The sequence below is a fragment of the Symsagittifera roscoffensis genome, chromosome 5, assembly GCF_963678635.1.
Source record: "Symsagittifera roscoffensis chromosome 5, txSymRosc1.1, whole genome shotgun sequence".
Taxonomy (NCBI): Eukaryota; Metazoa; Xenacoelomorpha; order Acoela; family Convolutidae; genus Symsagittifera; species Symsagittifera roscoffensis.
In genome coordinates, this window is record NC_087066.1 from 7,604,314 (window position 1) to 7,618,920 (window position 14,607).

Genomic DNA, 14,607 nt, shown 5'->3' on the forward strand with positions numbered 1-14,607 from the left:
ATTGTGAATTTATTTTAAATAACGGAAATCTAGATACCTCAAAATTTGTGATTTCAGTTTCGTCACAAAAATTTGTGATTGTCATACCTCAAAATTTGTCATTGTCACTTTCGTCACTAAAATTTGTGATTGTAATACCCCAAAATTTGTGATTGTCAATTTTCAACTAACTGCTTTTTGTTTCGTTTCATAATTTTCAATTCATTTTACTGCAATTTGGGATATTTGATCCAACATTTTTCCTACATTTTTTTCTCCTAAAATTTCACTAGCTTTAGCAAAATTTTTTCCTATTTGTAATTTCAGCAAAAAAGTGTTTATTGTCTATATGTCTCTAAATTGTCTCATTGTCTAAAAGTTCAATTTATTGACTTTCAATGCATATTACTGCATTTATTGTCAAATTGTGAGTTTCATGAAAAACCATAACATTTGGCTGCAGATTTTGCATCAATAATTATTGTATTAGATGATTATTGTATTAGAATCACGTCGAAAACGGAGGAAAGGCAATGATACGAATTTCACGTTGAATAAGCTTTTTTTCCGCGTCAACATTTTGTTGAGGGCACAGATAATCAAACCGATTCGTAATCATGCTGGCAGAGTTTGCCAACAATTGCCAATAGATTCAGCCGATCACTTGAATAAAACCTATTTAGAACAAATTTAAAACTTTTTCCTGTTTAATGAGTTCCCATAAATGTGGAATATCATTCAATTTCGGCTCAATTTTCTTTCTGTCCATTTTTGAAAAATGTGCCAGAATATATGTGCACGGGTTGGAGTGGTTTCTTCTCCAGACTTTTGATTAATTTTTTGTAATATTATAGAGGTTTGGAAATTGAAGCATCCTATTTGGTCTGTTGAATACTTTGCTTTATGCGAAACTTATCACTGGGTACTTAAAATAGCGCGTGAAAGTTGGTTTGCAAAATAATATTTTTTTTAAGAATTTTTTCTTTTCGAAAGGTCGTCATGTTTTTTTAAAACCCCATAGGCCTCAGAACAATCCTAGTACTGATGCGAGCAGTCTTGTTTTTTTACAAAGGGATATGTTGCAAATATGTGTTACTTTAAATAGCTGTAGAAGATATTTTTTTTGCAATTAACGCAAAAGAGATAGTGAATTATTTCAGTCGCTTTTCATGAACGACGTTGTTGGAAATGATGAATAGTCTGAAGTGACTCGAAATGGTCTATTTTTAGTTTCTTTTGATTTGGATAGGCGCCGCAAATACTTTAAAAGTGATTAAATGTCTAAATGGATTTTTTTTTGCAATTACAATAGCATTATCTCAGCTCTGACAATGGTTTAAAATAGGTTACTAGAGAATGAAAATGTAGTCGACAGCATATATTTTTCATGAGGTCTATAGGCAATATTGGCTCTTTTCTCTCCCCCAGCTCTTATGAGCTTCTATTTAATGATGGTGTAACAAGGGTGTTACAAGATTAGATGTGACAATCAAATTTGTTTGTCATAACCAAATTAGTCCGCATGCCAATTTTTGTAACAATCGGACACTGTGAACAAGAAGTTGTTTTAAAAAATTTTGCGGGTGGAAGAAAAAGAAAAAACACCCTGGTTTCGAGTTGAGGTCAAATTTCAGGGAAAAAACGGTTTTAAATCAGAATATATCTAAATCTGTTCTCATAGAGTTCCTGTTTAGGAAAAATTAGGTGAGCTTTTGCAATAAGTTCTTCGAATCTCCAAGTATCACCCCACGGTACATAGTAATGAACCCCCCCCCCCCCCCCCACTATAAAGGGCTAATTCAACGGTTAAGCAGGTAATGTGAATTTTATACGTAATCTCTGTCCCCTATTTCAATATATGGTTCTTCAAAAATGATAGTTAAAGAAATATCTTAGTTCTCACAAAGCCGCTCGCCGCATTTTGAAAACAGGATTCCATCAAAGTTGCATGTTTTGAATGCAAGCGAGAGCAAAAATGATTACTTGAAGAATGAGCAGTAACACTGTACCACATTTCGTCGTACTTGTTACCATCTTGAGATCACCTAACCCAAAACAGAGTTAAGTTTGCAGTTACTATTATCAGCTCAATGTTGAAACTGGCAAAAACAAAATTTGTTTGTTCATTATTGTACACTTGGTGAAATACTTTCTGCTTTATGACCATTTTATTAATTCAGTGTTTCTATCTCAATAATTAGAGAGAGTCTGAGTATAGCATACAACCTTGAGAAAAACAGGAGACATCATTTTACTGCAGAAATTCTCTTTAGTTGTTTTTTGGCAGACAATTCTGCACTTAGGCCACACACTTAAGTATGAAATGAAAGCGCATAGAAAAAATCCAAAGCAATGTATTCTGTATCACAAAAATCAGGCTTTGTAAATTATTTAATAACTTTTTGTTTTATGTAATTTTAGTTTTAAAATCGAACCGGTTTTCTCAACTTGTCAATTGTGTTTTTCAGGCTCCTGGGCGGGCAACAGACTCCTCTGCAACATCTGGCTCACAGTCGACAACATCAACTGCACGGCCACTTGTTTCGCCATTCTGACCATCGGCATCGATCGCTATTGGTCAGTGGCACATCCGTTCCATTACAGGACAAATATGAGTCAGAAGTGGGTTGTCCTTTACATTTCCATCACCTGGTCTGTCCCCTTCCTCATCTACGTTCCCTCAATCTTCATGATCCAGCAGTTTGAACTACTTGGTCCGGATCGAAACTTCACCGAGAACCGAACATGCCAAGTTCATTTCCGGTCGAACCTTATCTGGGTTTTCGCGATGACACTTGTCAATTTTTGGGCAGTTTTGGTAACGCTTACAGTTTTGTATGTGAAGATCTATAAAGTCACAAAATTTTTCTGGAGCCGAAGGAGTAACCGAAGCAACCTTCCGACTCCAAATATTCGCCAGGAACCCTCGGGGTCCCAACTGGGTTCCAGGAACAACCAATCCAGCAGCCAGATGGACGCGGCCGGGTTCAACTCAAACAACCCTGAAATATGTATCACATCAAACGGATTCGATAAAAACGCCATCATTCGCAATTCCTCCGAGGGAATGGACGTCCGAGTTTCCCAATCCGAAGAATACCTTTCGAAGCGATTCACAAAACGGCAATCTAGAGATTCTAATGGAAAAACAATCGATAATAACATAAATGCGAGCGTCTCGGCAATTCAAATGGCTCCGTGTCAAAAACGACGAGATAGCAATAACCGAAATACTTCGAATCGGAACTGGCCCACTTATGACGAACCAAAATCTGCTAAGCTCCCGCCCAAATTCAAAACAGGATCTATTTCACTCGGCGTTCCTCCCCCAGACCACTATACGTTCCGACGGCACTCCTCGGCGTGTCCCGGAGACATCCCCAAATTGGGGGGACCCCCGCCCCCCAGTCCTTCGTTTCAGGACTCGACCCGACTGAGAATCAAACGAGTGAGCGAAGCTATTTTGCGACTTCCGCTGCAGCTGATCGAAAATATGAGTGAACAAAAAACTTCAATGCGAATCTTGACTGCAATTATGACGTCATTTGTGGTGTGTTGGAGCCCATACAGTATAGTAGCAATTGTTCACGCTTTCCAACCGGAAGTAATCAGCGCTAAATTGGTTGAATTGTTTTATGCTTTCTCTTACTTAAGCTGTCTTGTCAACCCAATTGTATACACATGCGCAAATCTGGCGTTCAGAGATGCATTTAAGAAGATAATAAACCTGGATGAACTCAGATCTTGCTGCTTCAAACCCGGTTTCAAAATACCCGGAAACTTGTATGCAACTACAAGAGTTTAGCACTTAATGAACAAAGTTTTGTATTTCTACCCTTCAAAAGAATTCGAATCCTGAATTAATTAAATGTGTTCTATGGTATCTTGAATTAATATTTTTCTTGCAACTTTTTTGAAGTCACAACTGAGATTTTATTAAAGCGCAGCCGTCTTAAGTTGCATATTTTAAACTTTCAAAAATTTATCACATGCATTGTTGTTCTGACTTTTCTTAAAGAAAAAGTCGGATGCTTGTACACGTGGTGATTTCTTTCTTCACATCAGACCTTTGATCTTCTTTTGACCTTTCATCACAACTTGATTGAACTTTATTGCAAATTCATGATGTTTTAAAAAATAATAATTGTAAGTCATCGATGATTCAGTCTCTGAGCAGCGTCACGTCATCCATGGTCAGAACTAAAACACTAATCACTCAGTAATGAAAATTCCATTTCTGAATTAGCACTGAATCATCTCTAAATTAATGCTAATTTTTGGTCTTTTTAGAATGCAAAAACATATGATGACCAGGATGAATCAATTATTTGTGTCCCAATGTCTAGTCACTTCTATGCCATTTTCATTAATTCTATTAAAATAAGATGATTTTTATCGTTAAGATAACCCATAACCAAATTGACGAAATTTCATCGCAATTTTTTTGTTAAAATCGTTGATGGAAACTGGCTGAGAGCTAAATGATCCTGTGTTGAGTTTTGCAATGACTTATCTATGATACAAGGCTGCAAATTACACTAGCAAGCTCTACAACTGAATCAGGGAAGAGCATCGATGCAAAAGCTGTATTGAGGTTCTGGGCTCAGTTTAAACAAAATAACTCACCTGGGATCAATTTTTTAAAGATTACTGGGGGTTCTTAAAATGCCAATTTTGCCAATTTGGGATAATTAAATTCATCAAAATGTAAGAGGGGAGGAGAAAAAAAAGGCCAAAAAAATATAATTCCACTTGGTATTTGTATCAATTTTATAATATTAATTAGTAATAATTCAACAATCTTTAGAAAATGTCAAAATATTCAGAGCTCCGCCTTTATACGAGCATCCCTGTTTTGTTTTAATTGGAGGTGGATGCATTAAAAAACCTACAAAATCTATCACAGTCAGTGCATGTCTAACGCTAACGCGTGTTCGTTGTCGATAATTTGTACCTTGAACAAAATACCTTGATACACATCTGTCTTGATTGAGATTGCGAATCTAAGTGGAGATTATTCCTATTGGTTTACCTAATCAAAATTACGTACCACATTGAGCAATGTTATAGCAGATACTTTAAGGGGACCAGTCCTTGAAGATGAAGACCTTTGGAAAGTTTATACATGAGTGTGTTCCACATTGAACAATGTTATAGCAGATACTTTAAGGGGACCAGTCCTTGAAGATGAAGACCTTTGGAAAGTTTATACATGAGTGTCTTCCACATTGAACAATGTTATAGCAGATACTTTAAGCGGACCAGTCCTTATAGATGAAGACCTTTGGAAAGTTTATACATGAGTGTCTTCCACATTGAACAATGTTATAGCAGATACTTTAAGGGGACCAGTCCTTGAAGATGAAGACCTTTGGAAAATTTATATATGAGTGTCTTCCACATTGAACAATGTTATAGCAGATACTTTAAGGGGACCAGTCCTTGAAGATGAAGACCTTTGGATAGTTTATACATGAGTGTCTTCCACATTGAACAATGTTATAGTAGATACTTTAAGGGGACCAGTCCTTGAAGATGAAGACATTTGGAAAATTTATACATGAGTGTCTTCCACATTGAACAATGTTATAGCAGATACTTTAAGGGGACCAGTCCTTGAAGATGAAGACCTTTGGAAAGTTTATACATGAGTGTCTTCCACATTGAACAATGTTATAGCAGATACTTTAAGGGGACCAGTCCTTGAAGATGAAGACCTTTGGAAAGTTTATACATGAGTGTCTTCCACATTGAACAGTGTTATAGTAGATACTTTAAGGGGACCAGTCCTTGAAGATGAAGACCTTTGGAAAGTTTATACATGAGTGTCTTCTACATTGAACAATGTTATAGCAGATACTTTAAGGGGACCAGTCCTTGAAGATGAAGACCTTTGGAAAGTTTATACATGAGTGTCTTCCACATTGAACAATGTTATAGCAGATACTTTAAGGGGACCAGTCCTTGAAGATGAAGGTCTATGGAAAGTTTATACATGAGTGTCTTCCACATTGAACAATGTTATAGCAGATACTTTAAGGGGACCAGTCCTTGAAGATGAAGACCTTTGGAAAGTTTATACATGAGTGTCTTCCACATTGAACAATGTTATAGCAGATACTTTAAGGGGACCAGTCCTTGAAGATGAAGACCTTTGGAAAGTTTGTACAAGAGTGTCTTCCACATTGAACAATGTTACAGCAGATACTTTAAGGGGACCAGTCCTTGAAGATGAAGACCTTTGGAAAGTTTATACATGAGTGTCTTCCACATTGAACAATGTTATAGCAGATACATTAAGGGGACCAGTCCTTGAAGATGAAGACCTTTGGAAAGTTTATACATGAGTGTCTTCCACATTGAACAATGTTATAGCAGATACTTTAAGGGGACCATTCCTTGAAGAAGAAGACCTTTGGAAAGTTTATACATGAGTGTCTTCCACATTGAATAATGTTATAGCAGGTACTTTAAGGGGACCAGTCCTTGAAGATGAAGACCTTTGGAAAATTTATATATGAGTGTCTTCCACATTGAACAATGTTATAGCAGATACTTTAAGGGGACCAGTCCTTGAAGATGAAGACCTTTGGAAAGTTTATATATGAGAGTCTTCCACATTGAACAATGTTATAGCAGATACTTTAAGGGGACCAGTCCTTGAAGATGAGGACCTTTGGAAAGTTTATACATGAGTGTCTTCCACATTGAACAATGTTATAGCAGATACTTTAAGGGGACCAGTCCTTGAAGATGAAGACCTTTGGAAAGTTTATACATGAGTGTCTTCCACATTGAACAATGTTATAGCAGATACTTTAAGGGGACCAGTCCTTGAAGATGAAGAACTTTGGAAAGTTTATACATGAGTGTCTTCCACATTGATCAATGTTATAGCAGATACTTTAAGGGGACCAGTCCTTGAAGATGAAGACCTTTGGAAAGTTTATACATGAGTGTCTTCTACATTGAACAATGTTATAGCAGATACTTTAAGGGGACCAGTCCTTGAAGATGAAGACCTTTGGAAAGTTTATACATGAGTGTCTTCCACATTGAACAATGTTATAGCAGATACTTTAAGGGGACCAGTCCTTGAAGATGAGGACCTTTGGAAAGTTTATACATGAGTGTCTTCCACATTGAACAATGTTATAGCAGATACTTTAAGGGGACCAGTCCTTGAAGATGAAGACCTTTGGAAAGTTTATACATGAGTGTCTTCCACATTGAACAATGTTATAGCAGATACTTTAAGGGGACCAGTCCTTGAAGATGAAGAACTTTGGAAAGTTTATACATGAGTGTCTTCCACATTGAACAGTGTTATAGTAGATACTTTAAGGGGACCAGTCCTTGAAGATGAAGACCTTTGGAAAGTTTATACATGAGTGTCTTCTACATTGAACAATGTTATAGCAGATAGTTTAAGGGGACCAGTCCTTGAAGATGAAGACCTTTGGAAAGTTTATACATGAGTGTCTTCCACATTGAACAATGTTATAGCAGATACTTTAAGGGGACCAGTCCTTGAAGATGAAGGTCTATGGAAAGTTTATACATGAGTGTCTTCCACATTGAACAATGTTATAGCAGATACTTTAAGGGGACCAGTCCTTGAAGATGAAGACCTTTGGAAAGTTTATACATGAGTGTCTTCCACATTGAACAATGTTATAGCAGATACTTTAAGGGGACCAGTCCTTGAAGATGATGACCTTTGGAAAGTTTGTACATGAGTGTCTTCCACATTGAACAATGTTACAGCAGATACTTTAAGGGGACCAGTCCTTGAAGATGAAGACCTTTGGAAAGTTTATACATGAGTGTCTTCCACATTGAACAATATTATAGCAGATACATTAAGGGGACCAGTCCTTGAAGATGAAGACCTTTGGAAAGTTTATACATGAGTGTCTTCCACATTGAACAATGTTATAGCAGATACTTTAAGGGGACCATTCCTTGAAGAAGAAGACCTTTGGAAAGTTTATACATGAGTGTCTTCCACATTGAATAATGTTATAGCAGGTACTTTAAGGGGACCAGTCCTTGAAGATGAAGACCTTTGGAAAATTTATATATGAGTGTCTTCCACATTGAACAATGTTATAGCAGATACTTTAAGGGGACCAGTCCTTGAAGATGAAGACCTTTGGAAAGTTTATATATGAGAGTCTTCCACATTGAACAATGTTATAGCAGATACTTTAAGGGGACCAGTCCTTGAAGATGAGGACCTTTGGAAAGTTTATACATGAGTGTCTTCCACATTGATCAATGTTATAGCAGATACTTTAAGGGGAGCAGTCCTTGAAGATGAAGACCTTTGGAAAGTTTATACATGAGTGTCTTCCATATTGAACAATGTTATAGCAGATACTTTAAGGGGACCAGTCCTTGAAGATGAAGACCTTTGGAAAGTTTATACATGAGTGTCTTCCACATTGAACAATGTTATAGCATATACTTTAAGGGGACCAGTCCTTATAGATGAAGACCTTTGTAAAGTTTATTCATGAGTGTCTTCCACATTGAACAATGTTTAGCAGATACTTTAAGGGGAGCAGTCCTTGAAGATGAAGACCTTTGGAAAGTTTATACATGAGTGTCTTCCATATTGAACAATGTTATAGCAGATACTTTAAGGGGACCAGTCCTTGAAGATGAAGACCTTTGGAAAGTTTATACATGAGTGTCTTCCACATTGAACAATGTTATAGCAGATACTTTAAGGGGACCAGTCCTTGAAGATGAAGACCTTTGGAAAGTTTATACATGAGTGTCTTCCACATTGAACAATGTTATAGCATATACTTTAAGGGGACCAGTCCTTATAGATGAAGACCTTTGGAAAGTTTATACATGAGTGTCTTCTACATTGAACAATGTTATAGCAGATACTTTAAGGGGACCAGTCCTTGAAGATGAAGACCTTTGGAAAGTTTATACATGAGTGTCTTCCACATTGAACAATGTTATAGCAGATACTTTAAGGGGACCAGTCCTTGAAGATGAAGGTCTATGGAAAGTTTATACATGAGTGTCTTCCACATTGAACAATGTTATAGCAGATACTTTAAGGGGACCAGTCCTTGAAGATGAAGACCTTTGGAAAGTTTATACATGAGTGTCTTCCACATTGAACAATGTTATAGCAGATACTTTAAGGGGACCAGTCCTTGAAGATGAAGACCTTTGGAAAGTTTGTACATGAGTGTCTTCCACATTGAACAATGTTACAGCAGATACTTTAAGGGGACCAGTCCTTGAAGATGAAGACCTTTGGAAAGTTTATACATGAGTGTCTTCCACATTGAACAATGTTATAGCAGATACTTTAAGGGGACCAGTCCTTGAAGATGAAGACCTTTGGAAAGTTTATACATGAGTGTCTTCCACATTGAACAATGTTATAGCAGATACTTTAAGGGGACCATTCCTTGAAGAAGAAGACCTTTGGAAAGTTTATACATGAGTGTCTTCCACATTGAATAATGTTATAGCAGGTACTTTAAGGGGACCAGTCCTTGAAGATGAAGACCTTTGGAAAATTTATATATGAGTGTCTTCCACATTGAACAATGTTATAGCAGATACTTTAAGGGGACCAGTCCTTGAAGATGAAGACCTTTGGAAAGTTTTTATATGAGAGTCTTCCACATTGAACAATGTTATAGCAGATACTTTAAGGGGACCAGTCCTTGAAGATGAGGACCTTTGGAAAGTTTATACATGAGTGTCTTCCACATTGAACAATGTTATAGCAGATACTTTAAGGGGACCAGTCCTTGAAGATGAAGACCTTTGGAAAGTTTATACATGAGTGTCTTCCACATTGAACAATGTTATAGCAGATACTTTAAGGGGACCAGTCCTTGAAGATGAAGAACTTTGGAAAGTTTATACATGAGTGTCTTCCACATTGATCAATGTTATAGCAGATACTTTAAGGGGAGCAGTCCTTGAAGATGAAGACCTTTGGAAAGTTTATACATGAGTGTCTTCCATATTGAACAATGTTATAGCAGATACTTTAAGGGGACCAGTCCTTGAAGATGAAGACCTTTGGAAAGTTTATACATGAGTGTCTTCCACATTGAACAATGTTATAGCAGATACTTTAAGGGGACCAGTCCTTGAAGATGAAGACCTTTGGAAAGTTTATACATGAGTGTCTTCCACATTGAACAATGTTATAGCATATACTTTAAGGGGACCAGTCCTTATAGATGAAGACCTTTGTAAAGTTTATACATGAGTGTCTTCCACATTGAACAATGTTATAGCAGATACTTTAAGGGGACCAGTCCTTGAAGATGAAGACCTTTGGAAAGTTTATACATGAGTGTCTTCCACATTGAACAATGTTATAGCAGATACTTTAAGGGGATCAGTCCTTGAAGATGAAGACCTTTGGAAAGTTTATACATAAGTGTCTTCCACATTGAACAATGTTATAGCAGATACTTTAAGGGGACCAGTCCTGGAAGATGAAGACCTCTGGAAAGTTTATACATGAGTGTCTTCCACATTGAACAATGTTATAGCAGATACTTTAAGGGGATCAGTCCTTGAAGATGAAGACCTTTGGAAAGTTTATACATAAGTGTCTTCCACATTGAACAATGTTATAGCAGATACTTTAAGGGGACCAGTCCTGGAAGATGAAGACCTCTGGAAAGTTTATACATGAGTGTCTTCCACATTGAACAATGTTATAGCAGATACTTTAAGGGGACCAGTCCTTGAAGATGAAGACCTTTGGAAAGTTTATACATGAGTGTCTTCCACATTGAACAATGTTACAGCAGATACTTTAAGGGGACCAGTCCTTGAAGATGAAGACCTTTGGAAAGTTTATACATGAGTGTCTTCCACATTGAACAATGTTATAGCAGATACTTTAAGGGGACCAGTCCTTGAAGATGAAGACCTTTGGAAAGTTTATAAATGAGTGTCTTCCACATTGAACAATGTTATAGCAGATACTTTAAGGGGACCATTCCTTGAAGAAGAAGACCTTTGGAAAGTTTATACATGAGTGTCTTCCACATTGAATCATGTTATAGCAGGTACTTTAAGGGGACCAGTCCTTGAAGATGAAGACCTTTGGAAAATTTATATATGAGTGTCTTCCACATTGAACAATGTTATAGCAGATACTTTAAGGGGACCAGTCCTTGAAGATGAAGACCTTTGGAAAGTTTATATATGAGAGTCTTCCACATTGAACAATGTTAGAGCAGATACTTTAAGGGGACCAGTCCTTGAAGATGAGGACCTTTGGAAAGTTTATACATGAGTGTCTTCCACATTGAACAATGTTATAGCAGATACTTTAAGGGGACCAGTCCTTGAAGATGAAGACCTTTGGAAAGTTTATACATGAGTGTCTTCCACATTGAACAATGTTATAGCAGATACTTTAAGGGGACCAGTCCTTGAAGATGAAGAACTTTGGAAAGTTTATACATGAGTGTCTTCCACATTGATCAATGTTATAGCAGATACTTTAAGGGGAGCAGTCCTTGAAGATGAAGACCTTTGGAAAGTTTATACATGAGTGTCTTCCATATTGAACAATGTTATAGCAGATACTTTAAGGGGACCAGTCCTTGAAGATGAAGACCTTTGGAAAGTTTATACATGAGTGTCTTCCACATTGAACAATGTTATAGCAGATACTTTAAGGGGACCAGTCCTTGAAGATGAAGACCTTTGGAAAGTTTATACATGAGTGTCTTCCACATTGAACAATGTTATAGCATATACTTTAAGGGGACCAGTCCTTATAGATGAAGACCTTTGGAAAGTTTATACATGAGTGTCTTCCACATTGAACAATGTTATAGCAGATACTTTAAGGGGACCAGTCCTTGAAGATGAAGACCTTTGGAAAGTTTATACATGAGTGTCTTCCACATTGAACAATGTTATAGCAGATACTTTAAGGGGATCAGTCCTTGAAGATGAAGACCTTTGGAAAGTTTATACATAAGTGTCTTCCACATTGAACAATGTTATAGCAGATACTTTAAGGGGACCAGTCCTGGAAGATGAAGACCTCTGGAAAGTTTATACATGAGTGTCTTCCACATTGAACAATGTTATAGCAGATACTTTAAGGGGATCAGTCCTTGAAGATGAAGACCTTTGGAAAGTTTATACATAAGTGTCTTCCACATTGAACAATGTTATAGCAGATACTTTAAGGGGACCAGTCCTGGAAGATGAAGACCTCTGGAAAGTTTATACATGAGTGTCTTCCACATTGAACAATGTTATAGCAGATACTTTAAGGGGACCAGTACTTGAAGATGAAGACCTTTGGAAAGTTTATACATGAGTGTCTTCCACATTGAACAATGTTATAGCAGATAATTTAAGGGGAACAGTCCTTGAAGATGAAGACCTTTGGAAAGTTTATACATGAGTGTCTTCTACATTGAACAATGTTATAGCAGATACTTTAAGGGGACCAGTGCTTGAAGATGAAGACCTTTGGAAAGTTTATACATGAGTGTCTTCCACATTGAACAATGTTATAGCAGATACTTTAAGGGGAGCAGTCCTTGAAGATGAAGACCTTTGGAAAGTTTATACATGAGTGTCTTCCATATTGAACAATGTTATAGCAGATACTTTAAGGGGACCAGTCCTTGAAGATGAAGACCTTTGGAAAGTTTATACATGAGTGTCTTCCACATTGAACAATGTTATAGCAGATACTTTAAGGGGACCAGTCCTTGAAGATGAAGACCTTTGGAAAGTTTATACATGAGTGTCTTCCACATTGAACAATGTTATAGCATATACTTTAAGGGGACCAGTCCTTATAGATGAAGACCTTTGGAAAGTTTATACATGAGTGTCTTCCACATTGAACAATGTTATAGCAGATACTTTAAGGGGACCAGTCCTTGAAGATGAAGACCTTTGGAAAGTTTATACATGAGTGTCTTCCACATTGAACAATGTTATAGCAGATAATTTAAGGGGAACAGTCCTTGAAGATGAAGACCTTTGGAAAGTTTATACATGAGTGTCTTCTACATTGAACAATGTTATAGCAGATACTTTAAGGGGATCAGTCCTTGAAGATGAAGACCTTTGGAAAGTTTATACATAAGTGTCTTCCACATTGATCAATGTTATAGCAGATACTTTAAGGGGAGCAGTCCTTGAAGATGAAGACCTTTGGAAAGTTTATACATGAGTGTCTTCCATATTGAACAATGTTATAGCAGATACTTTAAGGGGACCAGTCCTTGAAGATGAAGACCTTTGGAAAGTTTATACATGAGTGTCTTCCACATTGAACAATGTTATAGCAGATACTTTAAGGGGACCAGTCCTTGAAGATGAAGACCTTTGGAAAGTTTATACATGAGTGTCTTCCACATTGAACAATGTTATAGCATATACTTTAAGGGGACCAGTCCTTATAGATGAAGACCTTTGGAAAGTTTATACATGAGTGTCTTCCACATTGAACAATGTTATAGCAGATACTTTAAGGGGACCAGTCCTTGAAGATGAAGACCTTTGGAAAGTTTATACATGAGTGTCTTCCACATTGAACAATGTTATAGCAGATACTTTAAGGGGATCAGTCCTTGAAGATGAAGACCTTTGGAAAGTTTATACATAAGTGTCTTCCACATTGAACAATGTTATAGCAGATACTTTAAGGGGACCAGTCCTGGAAGATGAAGACCTCTGGAAAGTTTATACATGAGTGTCTTCCACATTGAACAATGTTATAGCAGATACTTTAAGGGGACCAGTCCTTGAAGATGAAGACCTTTGGAAAGTTTATGCATGAGTGTCTTCCACATTGAACAATGTTATAGCAGATAATTTAAGGGGAACAGTCCTTGAAGATGAAGACCTTTGGAAAGTTTATACATGAGTGTCTTCTACATTGAACAATGTTATAGCAGATACTTTAAGGGGACCAGTCCTTGAAGATGAAGACCTTTGGAAAGTTTATACATGAGTGTCTTCCACATTGAACAATGTTATAGCAGATACTTTAAGGGGACCAGTCCTTGAAGATGAAAACCTTTGGAAAGTTTATACATGAGTGTCTTCCACATTCAACAATGTTTTAGCAGATACTTTAAGGGGACCAGTCCTTGAAGATGAAGACCTTTGGAAAGTTTATACACGAGTGTCTTCCACATTGAACAATGTTATAGCAGATATTTAAGGGGACCAGTCCTTGAAGATGAAGACCTTTGGCAAGTTTATACATGAGTGTCTTCCACATTGAACAATGTTATAGCAGATACTTTATGGGGACCAGTCCTTGAAGATGAAGACCTTTGGAAAGTTTATACATGAGTGTCTTCCACATTGAACAATGTTATAGCAGATACTTTAAGGGGACCAGTCCTTGAAGATGAAGACCTTTGGAAAGTTTATACATGAGTGTCTTCCACATTGAACAATGTTATAGCAGATACTTTAAGGGGACCAGTCGTTGAAGATAAAGACCTTTGGAAAATTTATATATGAGTGTCTTCCACATTGAACAATGTTATAGCAGATACTTTAAGGGGACCAGTCCTTGAAGATGAAGACCTTTGGAAAGTTTATACATGAGTGTCTTCCACATTGAAC

At 37.0% G+C, this 14,607-nt stretch overlaps 1 protein-coding gene across 1 annotated transcript; it reads left to right on the forward strand.

Annotated features, from left to right (window-relative positions):
* The first annotated feature begins 596 nt into the window (after window positions 1-596).
* LOC134846585 (5-hydroxytryptamine receptor 1A-like) lies at window positions 597-3,839 on the forward strand. The gene is made up of 2 exons (XM_063863969.1): window positions 597-607; window positions 2,401-3,839. Exons 1-2 carry the CDS (start codon window positions 597-599, stop codon window positions 3,782-3,784), a joined length of 1,395 nt encoding a protein of 464 aa, XP_063720039.1. The 3' UTR covers window positions 3,785-3,839.
* Window positions 3,840-14,607: the final 10,768 nt, after the last annotated feature.